Genomic DNA, 20200 nt, shown 5'->3' with positions numbered 1-20200 from the left:
CAGACAAATATTCCCCACAAACAAATGAAACACAGGCTAAAATCCAGACAAATATTCGAATAGGCAACCCTTCCAAATAGCCTACCAGTTTAATAATAATAATAATAATAATAATAATAATAATGGCCTTGTTGGGGCACCAAATCTGAGAGCAGTTCTGACTGCATCATGTTAGGGATCCCATGCTTAGAGGATGCACTAGTTAAGAAGCTAGATAAGGAAGAGTAGGATACAAATGTAATTAATAAATTAGTGAACTAATTTATCATCCAGTCTGACAAGGATACAAAGTACTCTGTCTACTCTTTAGGAAAGTGGGATCCACTTTTTTTATGTGTGGAGAACCAGCTTTCATTTATGGCTGCTAATTCACCTCCCAACCTCTTCCACCAAATTTCTGTGCAGTATTATTTACCAACACTTTTAACTATATCCCAGTAGCTGTGGTTCGATATGGTACAAAACTAGCCACTAAAAGTAACAATATGTTGCTTTTTCAAGAGATTCTGTATTTTAGGCTTGTTCCTTGCCCAATTCTTCTTTCTGTGAAGGGTCTAATAATATTAAAGTCTAGTGTCATTCATCTCAGGGTTCTTAGAGACCACCTGACAGCCTTTCCAGGTGCTTCCTTGAGAAGGCGAAGTTAATATCCTCCTGTTTATGCAGCCTAGGACCCTCGTACTTATGGGACCGCCTCTCCTGGTATGTCCTGCAGAGGACCCTAGGGTCCATGAACAATAATAGCTTGAAGGTCCCGGGCCCTAAGGAAGCCAGACTATCCTCCACCAGGGCCAGGGCTTTTTCAGTGATGGCTCCGACCTGGTGGAATGCTCTGTCCCACGAGACTAGGGCCCTGCAGGACTTGATCTCCTTCTGCAGGGCTTGTAAGACAGAGCTATTCCGCCTGGCCTTCAATCTGAATTAGCCTGATTCTTTATTCCCTTTCCCCCTTTCCTCTTCTATGAAGAAACCCTTTCTGGGACCCCACATTTAAATTCTTCCCTGGTCTCCTTGCTGGCCCTAGTAGGACCAACTTGGCCAGTTAGCCCTGGTGATCATTCAATGTCTACTGACTGGGTCCCCCCCCCAATGACCCCTGAATTTTAGAATTTTATTGATATTGATGCTGCATTTTATGTTGTATTTTATGCTGTTTTATGTTGTTTTTAAGTCACATTTTAATCAGTGTTTTATATTTGCCGTTAGCTGCCCTGAGCCCGGATTTTAAACCGGGAAGGGCGGGATATAAATACATATTATTATTATTATTATTATTATTATTATTATTATTAAACCTTTACATGTTTTATTTGCAGTATCCTCATTTCTTGAAAAGAGAAGGCAACAAACTTCAAATCATGCTGCAGAGGAGGAAACGGTATAAAAACAGAACAATTCTGGGCTACAAAACTTTGGCAATAGGATCTGTGAACATGGTGGAGGTAGGTGCCCCTCTGTATAGTTCACTAACATAAAGGGTGTTAACATACTTTTTTTTCTGGTCTTCTGTAAGGCTACATTGCAAAAGCATTGCTAAGGTTCATTCAGATGTTGTGTTTATCTCTGACCGATAGCGGACTTGTAGGGACTTGGGCTGTAAAAGCCAACCCCAATTTTCTGACAACAAACATAAAGTGGGTAAGAAATAGGGTGTTAACTTGTAAGCACGCTCTCTCTCAGACATTGTGTCTTGTAGGTGTTGCAGCACCCAAAAGAAGGCGGCCAAGTTTTGAACCTTTTCAGCAGCATCAAGGAAACTGCAGTCAAAGTAGCAGAGATATGGATCTTCTCACTGTCCAGTCAACCAATAGACCAAGAAGACAGTGCTATACACATGAGCCAGAAAATCAAGTCTGCAGGTATCTCCAGAACTGTAAAAAGTTTACTTTCTGCTTGTTGTTGTTGTTTAGTCGTTCAGTCGTGTCCGACTCTTCGTGACCCCATGTACCAGAGCACGCCAGGCACTCCTGTCTTCCACTGCTTCCCGCAGTTTGGTCAGATTCATGTTTGTAGCTTCGAGAACACTGTCTAACCATCTTGTTCTCTGTCGTCCCCTTCTCCTTGTGCCCTCCATCTTTCCCAACATCAGGGTCTTTTCCAGGGAGTCTTCTCTTCTCATGAGGTGGCCAAAGTATTGGAGCCTCAGCTTCACAATCTGTCCTTCCAGTGAGCACTCAGGGCTGATTTCCTTAAGAATGGATGCATTTGATCTTCTTGCAGTCCATGGGACTCTCAAGAGTTTCCTCCAGCACCATAATTCAAAAGCGTCAATTCTTCGGCGATTACTTTCTGTACCTTGTGCCAATTGATGATGAAATGTTGTGGAGACAACTTTTGGGGTGCAATGGGTATTTGGGAATATAATCCTTGAATATAATCCTTTTTTCCATTTAAAGAAACACTTACATTATACAGTAATCTGCAGTGATCATGGAGCCCAAGAAAGTAAAATCTCTCACTGCCTCCATTTCTTCCCCTTCTATTTGCCAGGAGGTTATGGGCCCAGTGGCCATGATCTTCGTTTTTTTGATGTTGAGCTTCAGACCGTGTTTTGCGCTCTCCTCTTTCACCCTCATTAAAAGGTTCTTTAATTCCTCCTCACTTTCTGCCATCAAGGTTGTGTCATCTGCATATCTGAGGTTGTTGATGTTTCTTCCGGCAATCTTAATTCCGGCTAGGGATTCACCCAGTCCAGCCTTTCGCATGATGAATTCTGCAAATAAGTTAAATAAGCAGGGAGACAATATACAGCCTTGCCGTACTCCTTTCCCAATTTTGAACCAGTCAGTTGTTCCATATCCAGTTCTAACTGTAGCTTCTTGTCCCACACAGAGATTTCTTAGGAGACAGATGAGGTGATCAGGCACTGCCATTTCTTTAATAACTGCAAAAGAAATAAAATGCTTGGCCATTATTTAGGAGCTCAAACACCTTTAATGCTGCTCCCCTGTTTCTTTGCTCACCTTTATTGGGCTACCCCAAATGCCCTCAGTTATTTTTCAGGAGTGTCCTGTCAGCTCCTGCCTAACAGCTCCAAAAAATGTCTTCTCTTTCTCCATTACTGATGCTTTCAGGTGTGCTTAAAATAGCGGTAGTTGGAAATGATACCTTCAGCAGCCAAAGAAAAAAGCAGGAGATTGCCTGCTATTTTCCCTGTTCCTCAGTTACCATAAGTCAGTCAGGAAGTGAGCCAGAATGTCGTGTACACATTATGTCTTCAAAGCACACAGGAAGCACCCTTCGCCCGAAGCACATTTGAAGCCCATGTTTTTCAGTAAGGAATTCTGGGCACTGCTGTTTGTTACTGGTTGCTTGGAAGGGTGACTCTGTGCAAGGTAAACGACAGTGCTCAGAATTCTTTACTGGGAAACATGCGCTTCAAATGCGCTTCAAATGCGTCTAGTGTGTATGGATTGTTAGGATAACTGCTGGAGTCACCAAAACACTAGAGCAGCAGCTAAAACTCACCCAGAAGTCCCCAGCTCCTATTGCTCTGAATTGGTGAGCAAGACTTACGATTTGGGGGAATCAAAATGAAGAAGTAACAGTAAGGTAAAGGGTGGATTTTAAATAAAATAATATAAAGTAAAAAAACCCACCCCAACTTGAATTATATTGGTAATGGGCTGACAAATGAAGGAAGGAGGAATAGGGATTTATTTGGAGAGGGGTTATTTGAAGAATTAATAAAATGGCGAGGATGAGCAATGAAGGCAGGGTATTAGTACCCAGGGTTTTGTTTGGTTTTTATTTTTTTTAAAAGCAATAAGAAGTGAAATATGTGCAGTTAGCAAAATGAATGCAAATAGGATTGTATTCTGTGAATTGTGCGATGCAGCACACTGGGTTCTTTGTCAACTATATGTATGCAAAGGACAAACAAGTTTAAAAAATATAGAAAAGATACAAAAGATCTGCTGGTTACATAAAAAAAGAAATATATATTTAGAGCATACAGTCCATGCTAATATCCATCTTCTCCACTTTCTGTTAAACAATGTTTCTTTTAAGTCAAGATGTCTCAGAATCTTTCATTTCCTTTCCCCACAAAAAGTCCAAGATAGGTTCCATAATTGCTATTGTTATTGCTTAATGTCAACCATATTTTTTCTTTGGACTTCCTCTTTTGTATTTGCAACTGTATCCCAATCTCCTTCTCTAGGACCTTCCATTTTCAAGAGAGGGTACCATAACTTTAGTAGCATCATTCTCTGAATTCAGTCCAAATTGTACGCAGACTGCTTTCACTTCTAGAACTGAGCAAAGGCCAGGATCAAAGTTTCCCCCAAAGCTTTCCCCCCTCTCAACTCTTGCGGTTCCTGACTTTGCCGTCTTCAGATGGTTTTAATAAGAAGATTAAAACCAGAAGACCAGAAAACAACAACTGTGAAATTGCCATAACGGCCCTTGCAGTTTTCTTCCTGGTTTGCCTTTAAACCAATGTGCAGTTGTTGTTTTTAGTAAGAGCATAATCCCATTGCTTCTGTATCATTCTTCTTTCAGACAACTATTCCGAAGAGGAATATGAAAGCTTCTCTTCAGAACAAGAAGCCAGTGACGACGCTGTTCAGGGACAGGTATTGTCTAAGCAAATAAGCCCTTTGTAATTATCTTAAATGGGACGCGGGTGGCGCTGTGGGTTAAAGCCTCAGCGCCTAGGGCTTGCCGATCGAAAGGTCGGCGGTTCGAATCCCCGCGGCGGGGTGCGCTCCCGCTGTTCGGTCCCAGCGCCTGCCAACCTAGCAGTTCGAAAGCACCCCCGGGTGCAAGTAGATAAATAGGGACCGCTTACTAGCGGGAAGGTAAACGGCGTTTCCGTGTGCAGCTCTGGCTCGCCAGAGCAGCGATGTCACGCTGGCCACGTGACCCGGAAGTGGCTTCGGACAGCGCTGGCCCCCGGCCTCTTTGAGTGAGATGGGCGCACAACCCTAGAGTCTGTCAAGACTGGCCCGTATGGGCAGGGGGACCTTTACCGTTTAATTATCTTAAAAGTCATAAATGCAAGGGAGTGGACTGATTATTTCATTCATTTATTTTATTCAAAACATTTAGCCACTTGATAGCCTATTAGAGCAACTTCAAAGAGAAACTGAGGGACTTAATAGTTTCCCACCCCACAAGATGTTGGATCCAAATGGTTTCCTTATGACTTGGGGAAACTTTTCTTGTCCCTCGTTGCTGGCAATCCTGTGAAATCCCTAGTCCACTCCTTCAGTTGGTCGTTGATGCTCCTTGATGGTTGATTCTGAGGAAGTTGAGCCTCTGAACCAGCCTCAAAGAAGCAACCTGGATCTTCAATGAAGATCTGAAGGTCTTGCTAGGTTCCTCCGGTCAATATCCAGAAGATATCGAGGTGCTGAGCTTTAAAGGGGTTTATGTCAAAACCAGCACTTTGAATTGGGCTCATAGCTGCCGCTGGTGTGGTAACAGAATTACTGTTGTAGGATCTGTTTGCCTTAAATCAGTTGGGACAGCTTAGTGTATGCAGTGGCGTAGTGTGGGGGGTGCAGGGGGGGCCGGCCGCACCGGGCGCAACATCTGGGGGTTAGGGTTAGGGGGCGCAAATCCACGGGTTAAGGGGCACAAATTACTTGCCTTGCCCCGGGTGCTGACAACCCACGCTACGCCACTGAGTGTATGTTTGCATACATTTTAATGAATTAAAAAAACGCTTGCAAGGCATTCCATCTGCCTTGATGTTGTAACACCCCTGTGCCCCTCATTTGATCTTGGTTGATGATCATAACAAACGTTTCTTTTTATTCAGGACTTGGATGATGATGAGTATGACTTGGGAAAACCAAAGAAGCAGTGGAGATCGATAGTAAGAACAGCATCCATAACCAGGGTTGGTGGAAATTAATTTTACTAACATTGATGTGGATTGGGGCCGAGTGTCTGCCCAGAATGAAAGTGTGGACTAGATATGGCACGAGGTTTGGACGAAGACAAAGCCACAGCAGTTGTATTCATATTTTTGTTTTGTCGTGCTTTGTTGTGAACCGCTTTGAGTGTAACGCATACAGAACAGAATTATAAGAAGTAATAAGCAGCGAAAAGTGACTTGTGTGGTTACATGCGTGGCAGGGGAGTAATGTAAGCAGAGGAAACCTTTGTTTTGGTGGAGTGAGGTTGCCTTTTTGTTCTGACCTTCTTCCAAGGAGAGCCAGTGTGGTGTAGTGGTTAAGAGTGGTAGACTCGTAATCTGGGGAACCGGGTTTGATTCCCCGCTCCTCCACATGCAGCTGCTGGGTGACCTTGGGCCAGTCACACTTCTTTGAAGTCTCTCAGCCCCACTCACCTCACAGAGTGTTTGTTGTGGGGGAGGAAGGGAAAGGAGAATGTTAGCCGCTTTGAGACTCCTTAAAGGGAGTGAAAGGCGGGATATCAAATCCAAACTCTTCTTCTTCTTCTTCAAGGAGCCCAAGACGGCATACAAAAATTGCCCCCTCTCATTTCATCTGCCATTGCCTTGAAAGGGGGCTAGGTTGGAGCGATTGACCCAAGGTCATTTGGGGTGCTTCATAGCCAAGTCTGATAATATGAGGCACATGTCGTGTCCTGCTTTAATAATAATAATAGTAATAATAATAATAATAATAATTTTATTGTTTATACCCCGCCCATCTGGCTAGGTTTCCCCAGCCACTCTGGGCTGCTTCCAACAAAATATTAAAATACAATAGTCTATAAAACATTAAAAGCTTCCCTAAACAGGGCTGCCTTCAGATGTCTTCTAAAAGTCTGGTAGTTGTTGTTCTCTTTGACATCTGGTGGGAGGGCGTTTCACAGGGTGGGTGCCACCACTGAGAAGGCCCTCTGCCTGGTTCCTTGTAACTTGGCTTCTTGCAGCGAGGGAACCGCCAGAAGGCCCTCGGCACTGGGGAAGCACAGCTACCCCTCTGGAAATTTTTATTAAACACAAGTCTGATTCAGTCATAGCTTCCTCCTTCTAAAGAGTATGAAGATAGCAAGGTGCCCTTTGCACCTTTTCTATCTATAGGGCACATTCAGGGGAGCATTCAGCGTTCCAAACAAACATTTTTGAGCTTAGGTCAGTGGGCTTGATGAGACTTTGCTCATACTCTGACACATCTGGATACAGTGGTACCTCAGATTACATACGCTTCAGGTTACATACGCTTCAGGTTACAGACTCCGCTAACCCAGAAATAGTGCTTCAGGTTAAGAACTTTGCTTCAGAATGAGAACAGAAATTGTGTTCTGGTGGCGTGGCAGCAGCAGGAGGCCCCATCAGCTAAAGCGGTGCTTCAGGTTAAGAACAGTTTCAGGTTAAGAACAGACCTCTGGAACGAATTAAGTACTTATCCTGAGGTACCACTGTACATGCACCAGGGAGACAACAGGCTTGTGGCCTGTATTTGAAGCACAGACCTCCAGCCTGGAAAAACAAAACAAAAATATGACTGTTCTCACAGGCTAGAGTTTCTTCTGCAACCACTCTACTTCTGGCACCTTAAGACTGGGTCTTGGACCTGGGGGAAAGAGAAAATCCCCCATGATGTATTTGATTAATATCTGTTCCTACAGCCAGTTGCTTAGGGCAGGGCCAGATTTAGGTTTGATGAGGCCCTCAGCTACTGAAGGTAATGGGGCCCTTTATATTTCCAGCTGTCCTTTGTCAACAACAATTTGTCGCTGTTTTTTGTGTTGAATGTATGCTATATGGTGATTTATGGACCAAATAGGTATCTAAAGCCATTTGTACGTACCAAAAGGAGCCTACACAACACAAAACACTGTTGCTGTATGTAGGTTTTATTTTATTTGTTTTTTATCTTATATTTTGGAAATGTACATCCATTTTTTTTCCTTTAATTTTTTGGGGGGCCCCCAAGAGAATGGGGCCCTAAGCTATAGCTTGTTTAGCTTAAACGTAAATCCAGCAGTGGCTTAGGGAGCTGTTGTGTTGCATTTGCTGTATGGGTTCAAGTTAGGATCTCCTTCTTTTATTCCTTTGACACAAATGGTACCGTATTTTTCGCTCTATAAGATGCACCAGACCACAAGACGCACCCAGTTTTTGGAGGAGGAAAACAAGAAAAAAAATATTCTGAATCTCAGAAGCTAGAACAGCAAGAGGGATCGCTGCGCAGTGAAAGCAGCAATCCCTCTTGCTGTTCTGGCTTCTGGGATAGCTGCGCAGCCTGCATTCGCTCCATAAGACGCGCACACATTTCCCCTTGCTTTTTAGGAGGGGAAAAGTGAGTCTTATAGAGCAAAAAATACGGTATTTTCACAAGCATATAAAAGCCATTCCCCTCTTTCACTTGGCGGGCTTTGAAGCCCTGCCTCTTGCTTCCCAACTGCATTCTATACCAAGAGCCACAAGTGTTTCTGTACTCTGTATATGCCTGTGGCTGCCCTTGTTGCATGGCCCTTCCCCCCGGAGGCTTGACAAGAGTATTTCTCACCCAGGTACGGCTTAAATCTTTGTCCCTGGCAGGATTTGTGTTCTTTATACAGGGCCCCTGGCAAGGTAGCTGTGTGGATGATCCATTGTGTGGAATCTTCTTTCTCCTCCCATACACATTGCTAGCAGGCTAGCATTCATATTTATGTGCACTCCAATTGTTTTGGAATTTATTTATTAATTATCTGGGGTAGACACTCAGACATCTAGAGGGATAACTTAGTGCCATGTCCCCATGCAAAAATACAACCTACAGTGGTACCTCGCAAGACGAATGCCTTGGAAGACGAAAAACTCGCAAGATGAAAGAGTTTTTCGTTTTCTGAGTTGCTTCGCAAGACGGATTTCCCTATGGGCTTGCTTCGCAAGACGAAACGTCTTGCGCCTTTTTTTTTTAAACTGCCAATGCATTCCTGAAGGAAACCGTCAATACACAGTGGTGCTTCGCAAGACGAAAAAGCTCGTAGAACGAAAAAACTCGCAGAACGAATTAATTTCGTCTTGCGAGGCACCACTGTATATTCTTCAGACATCATCTATGTGCCATGGATTGCAGATTTTGTTGCAGAGTCAGTTTGTGGAAAACTGTGTTCTGATTAAAAAAGTCTCCGTTTTCTGTAATTACTTGTTTTTAATCTTGTGTTAAGAGTAAAAAAAAAAATATGTTAAAGATTTGTGTTAATGGAGCTTTGGATGAAATGCAGAGCTAACTGTTCCTAACAAACTAATACAACATTAGACCTCTGTTAGACATTTCTAGTGGCAAAGAGTTCTAGGGTTGAATATACGTGATTGGAGATCAGGAGTGAGAAGAGCTCATTGGCTTCTCGGCAAAAAAGTGAAAGAAAAGTTACTTATCAGGAATTATTTAATCCTACTCCACTAAAACTGCAAAGTGAATGGTGGAATCCAAACACAAACAAATAGCAAAACAATTGTGATTGTGCTAGACCTCTGTGGGCTTGTCCTCAGGCCTCCAGGGCAATGAGTGGCCAGCTATGTCATTGCACTAGAGGAATATGAGACATCTCTGCCAACGCAGGGACATCAGTTTGCACGCTCTTTCCAGTATGGATCTGGAACTGGCTGTCCTAGCTGAACCGGAAATTCTGGCCCAATTCCTAGTTGGGATGGAATTTAAACAGTCCCTCAGATGAATGAGCAACAGCTGTGGCCTTCCTTTTGTAAGCTATTTGCACTTATTGACTGAGAATAAATGGTGCATGGTTTGTCGTGGCGCTGTGCTTCGACACACAGAGATTCTGTGCTTTAGTGTTTGTATTGATTGCAGTCATTTACCTTTACAGCAGCAAAACTTCAAGCAAAAAGTAGTGGCCCTGTTGAGACGATTTAAAGTATCTGACGAGGTAAGCAGTCTGTGGTTCCCGTCTCCAGCAACTTCCTTAAATTCTGCATGGGTTTTGCATTATCCATCAGGCTAAGGGCACTTTCGTCAGAAACACAGAACTTCTTTCCACAGCAGGGATTGGCAACTTTTATCATCTCAAGGGCTGAATTTCTTCTTGGGCGACCTCCCGGGGACCGTGATGGGCAGGGATGGAGGCAAAAGCAAATGCCGCAACAGATGTGACTCTTGTTTTTGCACAATAGGCTGCATTCAGCTGGGCATTTCTGCCCACACCCCCATGCATTCATCCTTCATTCCAGCCAAGGAATGGAACTTGAGGAAGCTGTGTGCCGTGTGACCTGGGCAAAGTTCCAAGTGCCAGATAAAGAGGCTTTAGTCTCTGGGGCTGAGGTTCTGCACTCCCGAGGTTTTACACCAAGGCAAATGGTGTAAATGTACCCCCTAGTTTACCTGTCTGATTTTAATGATCTGGCAAATACTGTCTTTTGCATATGAAGCTTTGTTAGCCTTCTACAAGTGCATTAATGTCATTGCCGAAACTGAATGGTCTGAGTAACCTTCTGTACTTAGGGTAAAGGTACCCCTGCCCATACGGGCCAGTCTTGACAGACTCTAGGGTTGTGTGCCCATCTCACTCAAAGAGGCCGAGGGCCAGCGCTGTCCGCAGACACTTCCGGGTCACGTGGCCAGCATGACATCGCTGCTCTGGCGAGCCAGAGCCGCACACGGAAACACCGTTTACCTTCCCTCTAGTAAGCGGTCCCTATTTATCTACTTGCACCCGGGAGTGCTTTCGAACTGCTAGGTTGGCAGGCGCTGGGACCGAGCGACGGGAGCGCATCCCGCCGCGGGGATTTGAACCGCCGACCTTTTGATCGGCAAGCCCTAGGCGCTGAGGCTTTTACCCACAGCGCCACCCGCGTCCCAACCTTCTGTACTTAGGTCTCTTCTTAAACTGCAATAGGATAACAGGGGAAACTTAAGAGCACAAAAACATTATTTTTGTGTAATGTGAGTGATCAGTGTTTTTGAAACATTCAGCCGCTTATAAATTATTTTTAATAAATAAAATATAATGGCCGGGGTGCCATTTACCAACTTACTGTTTCATGTGAAAGCACCTTAATTCTTTTATGAACTTTAGCGGTCTCCCTGTCCTGCTTTCTTTGTAGGGGTGAACTTGACTTCCATTGAAATCAATGAAACATCGTGATCGACCTGTCCCATTGATTTCAGTGGGACCTGAGTCCAGGTAACGTAGCCTGGCTCTCGCCCTCTGTTTCTGTAAAATGTCCGAAGTTATTTTGCCTGTATCTCGCACAACAAAATATGGGCCCTGGTAACTTCTGAAAGTAACTTCTGCCCAGGCTTCCGCCTCTCATAAAAAACACCCCGTTGGCCCCCCAACAACCCTGTTATTTGTAACACTAGCTTAAGGCAGAACTTATTTTCTTGCCCAACAGATATGCCCGATGTACTTACCAAGAGAACAAAGTAATTTGTGCAATTACCTGAGGGCGGGGATCATATAAAACAAAGAATAAACCTTTGGAGCAAAAATTCTTTTGGAAACGATTATGCCATTTCCTGCAAAATAAGTTTGGGCATTGTACAGATATTAAAAAGGACAACAATCAATATATTATCATTGTAAACTTGGAAAATGAATTACAAAACCCGTTCCTGCATATAGTTACACAATTTGTGCTTGGGGAACATTATCTCCCTGGTACTTTGCAAGCTGTATCAAGATTGCACAAGCTAGATCCTGATCACATCTTGGTGGCAACGCCGGTTTTGTTTCATTTAGCTTCTTAGACTCACCAAAAAAATGTCTCTATACCCACTTACCACTCACACAGAATTTATTTTCACAATGCAAAGGCTGCAGCCATCACCCCAAATGTGAACTTAGAAATAGGCTGTCTGGAATTGCCAATACATCAGAGGGTATCCAGTTTTATTAGGAAAGGTGCCATTTGTAATCATCTGAAAGATTTTTCTACGGACACCACCAAGTGGACACCAAGTGGGGTTCGCATTATGCTCCTACTTCAATTAAGGCACAAAAATTGTCTCCACTTCTGGAGGCTTCTGCGTTGCCTCTTTTGTTGAGTGACAGTTTGCCTCCTGCTGAAAGGTAAAACAATCATGCAACGCGACACAAAGAACAATAAAAAGGCAAGGCACAGATACCAAAACTCACAGTAAAACATAGCCGGCCTGGTGTTGGGGGGTCTTCGATAGATTTATTGCTTTATTGTTCTGCATCCAGCACGCTTCCCCCTGCGAGCCTCTGCAGGTCGTAAAGCAATTAGCAATTAGCAAAGTTGCATAGCAGGCGTGTGTGCCGAAAGAGCAGTCCCAAACGTTTCTTCTGTCCTAAAATCTCTTTATTGGCACAAATGTGTACAGGGGGCTTGGTGTCCTAGTGTCTCCTCTTGCATGAATACCGGTGGAATCTTCTCCAGTGGACACGGGGAGACCATCAAGGCCTGGGCAAGAGCTGGCTCACTGACAGGAAATAATGATTTGCCTAACAACATGCCTTCACTGTTGTGCTTGTGAAAACTCCCCATATGAGGGGTCTAAATCACACAGGGAGCCTATACCACTTTTAAATCGTTATACACAATGCTTTGTTCCTAGAAATAAAGGTGCCGATATTCTGGGCAGTTGTCCTGGGGCCAGGAAAAACAATTACATGTTTTATTGGAACTTCATTAAGATCTTGGCATACAGTTATTCCATGATGCATGAATATTAAATGACTTGCTGCAATGCCATACCTTTTTCTCTGCTCTCAGTACCTTACTGCCTGGCTTTGGGAAGGAAGCATTGGGCTCCAGGATCCTGTCAGAGCCTCGTGCCTACTTCCCCAAGCCTGGGAAGTGTTTGACCAGCGTAGGGAAGGAGGTGCGAAGCTCTACCGGGGTCTGGGAGCCCTCCCGCCTCCATCTCCTCCCCCCCCCCAAAAGGGGCTTGCCGATCAGAAGGTCGGCGGTTCGAATCCCCACGACGGGGTGAGCTCCCGTTGCTCGGTCCCTGCTCCTGCCAACCTAGCGGTTCGAAAGCACGTCAAAGTGCAAGTAGATACATAGGTAGCGGGAAGGTTTACGCCGTTTCCGTGCGCTGCTCTGGTTCGCCAGAAGCGGCTTAGTCCTGCTGGCCACATGACCCGGAAGCTGTACGCCGGCTCCCTCAGCCAATAAAGCGAGATGAGCGCCGCAACCCCAGAGTCGGCCACGACTGGACCCAACGGTCAGGGGTCCCTTTACCTTTACTATGCATGCTTTTAAATAAATAAATGTGAGTGGAGAAGGCTCCCTGCTGCAGAAGATCAGCACCAACATGAGAAAAGCAGTTGAGCTGAGCAACGAGAATGCAACAGAGGGGCTTGACTTGGTCTCTTCATACTTGGTATCTAATTGTCTGTGTATGGACTTGTGAAGAGGGCCTAGATATAAATACCTGAATGCAATTAATGACCAAGATGATACTTGCATTTCAAGGAAGCCTCCATTTAACACACTTTTATGCTGCTTGTGCTTTTCTATCTAGGTTTTGGATTCTGAGCAGGATCCAGCTGACCATGTCCCAGAAGTAGAAGAAGACCTAGACCTTCTCTATGATACACTTGATATAGAAAATCCTAGTGACAGCGGCCCTGACATGGAAGATGATGACAGTGTCCTCAGTACTCCTAAGCCAAAGCTAAAGTAAGAAGAGATTTTGATGGCAGCTTTGCAGATTCTCAAACCAACTGTCTGTTAGGATGAGAGATGCTGTGGCTGCAGAGGGGAAAGGGGGGGTGGACTGTGTTTCGGTATCTGCCTGCTTGGTCAAACGGCTACTTGGGCAGCAGTTTTGCACATGAGGGAGAGAGAGATCTTGGGAAGGGTCGACAGCAGCCTCTGACGTTTTGGCACACGGTTTCTAGAGGTTTCTATAGCCTTGGCCATGTTTTGGAGCGCCTAGCAAAAAACAACATTACGATGTCCTTTGTTTTCTTACCATAGACCTTACTTTGAAGGAATGTCACATTCAAGCTCTCAAGCAGAAATTGGAAGCCTCCACAGCGTCAGAAACCAGAGAGAGCCACCCAGTCCTGTAAGTGCATAAAATAAGTGCATAAAAATAATTGAATGCAACTGATAATCACAAATGCATTGCCATTTCTTAGTACAGTGGTGCCTCGCAAGACGAAATTAATTCGTTCCGCGAGTTCTTTCGTTGAGCGAGTTTTTTCGTCTTGCGAAGCACCACTGCAGTTAAACACTAACAACGGCGGGGAGGGGCGGGGAGAAGCAGGACAGCTGCCGCAGCCGGTACCTCGGACTCACCTGCGCATTGTGGCCACTGTGCGATGCGGCTGCTGGAGGGCGGCGGGGCTCAGGAGCACTCTGGCTGCAACGCTGGCTGCTGGCGGCAACGGCTCTCTCAGAGGAGCGCGCGAGGGCGGTGGGCAGCGGCGCGAGGCAGCTAGAAGGTCGGCCGGAAGGTGGGAGGGAGCTGGAGGAGCGGGGAAGCGAGCATGTGTGCGTGCAGTGACCGTCGCCATGACAGGAGAGGCAGGGCTGTTTCGTCTAGCGAAGCAAGCCCTTAGGAAAATCCATCTTGCGAAGCACCTCAGAAAACGAAAAACCCTTTCGTCTAGCGAGTTTTTCGGCTTCCGAGGCATTCGTCTTGCAGGGTACCACTGTAAAGGGGTTCAAGTATGCCAGTTTTATACAGTGGATGCTCAGGTCGCGAATGTGATCCATGCGGGAGGCACGTTTGCAACCTGCAGCTCCACATCTGCGCACGCGCAGGTTGCAATTCGGCGCTTCTGCGCAAAGCACAATTTGGTGCTTCTGCACATGCGTGAGTGCCGAAACCCGGAAGTAACCCATTCCGGTACCTCCAGGTTTGGCACAGTGCGCAACCCCAAAACGCGCAACCTGAAGCGTCTGTAACCCGAGGTATGACTGTAAATCTATGGATTTGCCTTAACCAGAGGTATTTGCTGTTTGAAGGGGGTTTCGCACAAGGGGAATTGTGAATGGTAGGTCTGTCTGGAGAAGATAATTCTCTGCTCCTTCTCACTCATGTCTGACAGACCAAGCTTTATCTGCATTGTTCAACAGAAAATGCAGCATTTTATGGGGAAAATAAGGATTATTCTGTTTAAGTCATATTCTCCAGCAAGGACTTGCTCCTGGATAGTGTTTGTTTGCAATGTTGCTGTAATGCTGCCTCAGGACTAGCCGGTCTCAGAACCAGTGTGTGTGTGTGTGCTCCTTGTTTTACCAACTCTTGTACAAAACAGGTTGAAGTGCCTGAAGAGGACAAGAATATTGGAAGCAGACAACCAGCAGACAGCGTCTCTGACACCGTGTCTTATGTAAGTGCAGTCGCCTTTTTATGATTCAGGCAGGGATCGCTAGAGCGAGATACAGAAAGATTTTACAGCTATATAGAACTTCAGGGTCCTTTGGCAAAACAGATGACAACTTCTGTTCTAATCTTTTTGTTTTCAGGGCATTCGTTTTGGATTGGTGCCTTTTTTGTTTTTTTAATCTCTGTCCAAGTATGCAGCATTTTCTCCTTTCTTGGAATCTCTGTTTTTTGAAACCTTACATCCTTTGTAGGCCACAATTTGAATATTTAAAAAAGAACAACCACTATCAGCCCACAGCCCAGGTACACATTCCATGCAGGTGTTTGGGAGAGAGTCAACTGGGAACTGGGGTGGGGTGTCTATTTTACGCAGAAAAGGTTTGTTGGAGATACAGTGGTGCCTCACAAGATGAAAAGAATCCGTTCCGCGAGTCTTTTTGTCTTGCGGTTTTTTCGTCTTGCAAAGCAAGCCCATTAGCGGATTAGCGCTATTAGCGCTATTGGCAGTTTAAGGGCTATTAACGGCTTTTTAAGGCTTAAGGGATTAGCGGTTTAGCTGCTAAAAGGCTCTTAGCAGCTTAGCACTTCAGAAAAAGGGGTTGGGGAGCGGAAAAAAAACCTCAAAAATTTTCGTCAATTTTCGTCTTGCGAAGCAAGCCCATAGGGAAATTCGTCTTGCGAAGCGCCTCTGAAAATGGAAAACCCTTTCGTCTTGCGGGTTTTCCGTCTTGCGAGGCATTCGTCTTGCGGGGCACCACTGTAGAAGCGTTTTGATGGAGATGTTTTTAATGGACCTTTGAGAGGCGATTGCACTGTTGAGCTATGTGTAGAAGGTTGTTTTTACTGTTTTTAACTTGAGTGTTTTAAATTCAGGGTTGGTATTGTTTTACTTGAAAAATGCACCTGGAGTGAGAGTTGCTGAGGTGGGGGGGGGGCAATTACAGTAGTTCAGGGCAGGAAGGAGGCATGGTGTAGAAGTTTGGGCAAGCCAGGTTATACATAGGGCTGCCTCTGAAGATGGTTCAGAAACATCGGTTGGTGCAGAATTCGGCGGCTAGCTTGCTCACCGGGGCAAGACAGTTTGAGAATACAGTGTGCCTCACAAGACGAAAAGAATCGGTTCCGCAAGTCTCTTCGTCTTGCGGTTTTTTTTGTCTTGCAAAGCAAGCCCATTAGTGGCTTAGCGGATTAGCGCTATTAGCGGCTTAGTGGATCAGCTGATAAGCGGATTAGCGGATCAGCTGATAAGCGGCTTAGCAGATCAGCTGTTAAGCGGCTTAGCGGATCAGCTGTTATGCGGCTTAGCGGATCAGCTGATAAGCGGCTTAGCGGCTTGGGAAAAAGGGGGGGGGGAAGGAAAAAAAACCCCGCAGGAACTCGCAAGACATTTTCGTCTTGCGAAGCAAGCCCATAGCAAATTCGTTTTGCAAAGCACCTCCAAAACGGAAAACCCTTTCGTCTAGCGGGTTTTCCGTCTTGCGAGGCATTTGTCTTGCGGGGCACCACTGTATTACACCAATCCTGATCCAACTGCACTGGCTGCTGATTAGTTTATGTGCCCAATTCAAAGTGCTGGTTTTGACCTATAAAGTCTTGAATGGCTCAGGACCGCAATGCCTCAAGGACTTCCTCTCTCCTTATAAACCAGCCCAGACTCTGATCATCATCTGAGGCCCTTCTTCATGTGCCTCCTCCATGAGAGGTCCAGAAGGTGGCAACACAAGAACAGGCCTTTTCTGTGGTGGCTCCCCCTCTGCCCTCTCTGGGGAGTCTTGCCTGGCACCTTCATTGTACATCTTTAGGCCCCAGATATAAATGTTCCTCGTCTACCAGGCCTTTGGCTGATTAACATCCTACGGCCTTTTAAATGTGTTTGTGGGAGTGGGGGTTACTATTTTGTTTTTTGTTTTGATTTATTTTTGCTTTTGTCCTGTATTTTTATCTTATGAACTGCCCTGAGATCTTTGAAGTAAGGGCGGTACATAAATTTTACTCCTACTATGACCACTGCTACTACTACTACTACTACTGAGAGCCAGTGTGGTGTAGTGGTTGAGAGCGGTAGTCTCGTAATCTGGGGAACCGGGTTCGCTTCCCTGCTCCTCCACATGCAGCTGCTGGGTGACTTTGGGCTAGTCACACTTCTCTGAAGTCTCTCAGCCCCACTCACCTCACAGAGTGTTTGTTGTGGGCGAGGAAGGGAAAGGAGATTGTTAGCCGCTTTGAGACTCCTGAAGGGGAGTGAAAGGCGGGATATCAAATCCAAACTCTTCTTCTTCTTCTAGGAGATGGGAATGGAGTGGGGTTGGTTTATAGGGTTAGAAAGAGGAAGTAAAATGTTCCATTGAGAATGCTTTGACCCGGAGAGAGCGGAGGTACAGTGGTACCTCGGGTTACATACGCTCCAGGTTACAGACGCTTCAGGTTACAGACTCTGCTAACCCGGAAGTAGTACCTCGGGTTAAGAACTTTGCTTCAGGACTTCCGGGGGCGGCGCGAAACCGTGATGGCGGACCTCTTCGAGCTCTGAAGAGGGGCACCGCAGAAAAGGGTTGTCCGCGACGGCGCAGCGACAACCCATCAAGAGAAACCACGGGCAGAGTGAGTCCGTGGCCGTGGGACCCGGCGGGCACCTGGAGCGACCCCGAAATCACGAAAGGAACCCCGTAAGGGGCTCCGGAGTGAAGGAGGGGGAGTGGTGCTGTGGGTTCATCGCTCTTTCTGCGGAGGCGAAGCCGCGCGGCTGTCACGGATGAGCGCTGATCCTTCTTCCAAGAAACATCGGGCTGAAACATCAAACCCGTGAGTAAGGACCTAAGATCCTACAAATTAATTCGGAAAATTTGGCTGAAAACGGGAGACGAGAAAGAGGAAGTCCGTCTTCCGGCACTGCTTGCAAGATCAAAGCAGATGATTTAAAGAGCGGAAAGCGCTGTGAGTAGAGAAGCTTTCAAGCTTTAAATTGGGACTTTCGTGCACATTGGAAACTTTCCTTTTAAGAATAAATACAGCATAAATTGGACCTGAAGTGGTCCCCCAAGGGGCAAGGGAAGACTCTAACTCCATATTCCCGGGTGGCCGGTCAAAGTTGTATAAACTGCGGAACTGTTGCAAACTTCCAGACACTTTTTGTAATTGGAAAGTGTAACTTTGAGCTTATTTAGCTGAAGTGGATACATTTGCAGGCACCTTGCTGGAACTTTGTTACATGTTTAAAAGTGCTCTGCAGGACTCTTTTCTTAGTGCGTTGGAACTAATTCGCCTTTAAAGGTGCTTTCAAAGGTGCTTTAAAGGTGCTTTCAAAGTTGGAACAAAGGGACTTTGATGGCGGAAAAGTTACCTTCTTCTCACTAAAATTTTGGTGGCACTCCCCCTAGAGGATATTGGTAATATAGAGGCCTGGGAAAAGTTTTCTGTTTATCCTCTCTCAATGGACTGTTTTTAAATTTGGGCTTGTCTTTCCCATGGGACTATAACATTTGACCTTGAACATTGACTGATGAGTGGCGCAGGAAAGACAAGAGCAGCCAAAGCTAAAGAAGCTAAGGAGAAAGAGAAAGCAAAAAAGCAGGCACAGCTCGTTCAAACAACTTTAACTCAGGGACGCAGATTATCAGCTCCAGCTGTGCTTGCGACACAAAAAGTAGAAACCGAAAAGCCTGAAAAATCAGAGGAGGGAGATATGGCAACAGGAGGAGCTGAGGGTGTACTGAAACAAGTTTTGGAACAATTGGCAGTGATAAATCAAAAAATTGATAATCAATCAATAAAAATTGATCAATCAACATCCTCAATCCAGAAGTTGACAGAGCAGGTTTCCCTACATAACCTAGCAATTGAAAAATTGCAAGGAGCATCAGAAGAGAATCGTAAACTGGCAGGGGAAGCCGCTCAAATTGCAATATCGGCTAAAAAAGAGGTTGAGGAAGTTAAAGCGGAAGTCAAACCTCTTTACAAACAGATAGGTGACCAACAAACCTATCTCTCATTGGTGGAATTGAAAAATCGGGAGACTAACCTCAGGCTGAGGGCAGTCCCAGAAATTGAGCAAGAAGATTTGATTGGACTCTTGACAACAGAGTTTACAAAGTTCTGGGATCTAAAAGAAGAAAGTGACTTTAAAATTGTATCGGCTTTTCGGTTGGGAAGATTGGTAAGAAAAAATAGATCCAGAGACTGCTTAATAGCTTTGAGATCAAGGGAAGAGAGAGACAAAATACTAGGCCTACACTTTAAAAACTCAATTGTGATACAAGAGAAAAGGGTGGAAATTTACCGAGACATTCCCAAACAGTTATTGGATTTGAGAGCCACCTATTCAGAATTGGCTAAATTGTTGAGACTTAACACAATTCCTTACAGGTGGGAGTTCCCACAAGGACTATCATTTACTTACAAACAGAAGAAGGCTAAAATAAGATCACCAGAGGACCTACAAAAGTTCCTGCACGACCACGGAGAAGATCTCCAAAAAGAAGCAGCAGCTAATTGGCCTTTACCCAACCCAGGTGGACCAACGCCTGCACCTTCGGAACCAGAGGAGAAAGAAGACACACCGCTCTAGGTGTGACAGAATAGTTCAGGATGTCTCTGCGGCTACTCAGTTGGAATATTAATGGCGGAAATTCCCCGGAGAAAAGAAGGAGGTTATTTCACATATTGAAGAAAGAACAATTGGACATTATTTGCCTACAAGAAACTCATGTGACCAGGCTCCATAGAAAGGTTTTAGTTAATAAAAGATTAGGCCAAGAATTTATATCGTCGGACAAAGTAAAGAAGAGAGGAGTGGTGATTTATGCTAAAGAGAGTCTGACACCTAAATTTTTATTCAAGGATGAACAAGGTAGAATTTTGGCAATTGAAATTCAAGCTCAAGGAGAAAGAATATTGATATTAGGAATTTATGCTCCAAACGATGGGAAATCAGAATTTTTCAAGAAGCTGCATGAGACGCTGCTGGACTATCTGGATTATGCTAACATCATAATGATGGGAGACATGAATGGAGTGGTGTC

At 45.1% G+C, this 20200-nt stretch overlaps 1 protein-coding gene and 1 long non-coding RNA gene across 5 annotated transcripts in view; both read left to right on the top strand.

Moving 5' to 3' along the window:
* The window catches only part of LOC310681253, a 106697-nt gene that overhangs the window by 44078 nt on the left and 42419 nt on the right, over nucleotides 1-20200 (top strand). The window lies entirely within an intron of this gene.
* Nucleotides 1-20200, top strand: part of LOC310681120 (phosphofurin acidic cluster sorting protein 2-like) — a 66183-nt gene that overhangs the window by 3564 nt on the left and 42419 nt on the right. For 2 of the 4 annotated variants that reach the window (XM_083448628.1, XM_083448627.1), the window contains exons 4-11: nucleotides 1317-1442; nucleotides 1697-1859; nucleotides 4504-4577; nucleotides 5768-5848; nucleotides 9742-9801; nucleotides 13365-13522; nucleotides 13823-13913; nucleotides 15112-15186. In XM_083448628.1, the coding sequence (XP_083304754.1) occupies nucleotides 1317-1442; nucleotides 1697-1859; nucleotides 4504-4577; nucleotides 5768-5848; nucleotides 9742-9801; nucleotides 13365-13522; nucleotides 13823-13913; nucleotides 15112-15186 (828 nt within the window). The remainder of the gene's footprint in view (nucleotides 1-1316; nucleotides 1443-1696; nucleotides 1860-4503; nucleotides 4578-5767; nucleotides 5849-9741; nucleotides 9802-13364; nucleotides 13523-13822; nucleotides 13914-15111; nucleotides 15187-20200) is intronic. The other 2 variants (XM_083448629.1, XM_083448630.1) reach the window with 1 other exon arrangement.

The sequence above is a fragment of the Podarcis tiliguerta genome (assembly GCF_965153285.1).
Source record: "Podarcis tiliguerta genome assembly, chromosome: 7".
Classification (NCBI taxonomy): Eukaryota; Metazoa; Chordata; class Lepidosauria; order Squamata; family Lacertidae; genus Podarcis; species Podarcis tiliguerta.
This window is presented reverse-complemented; position numbering and strand designations above follow the sequence as displayed.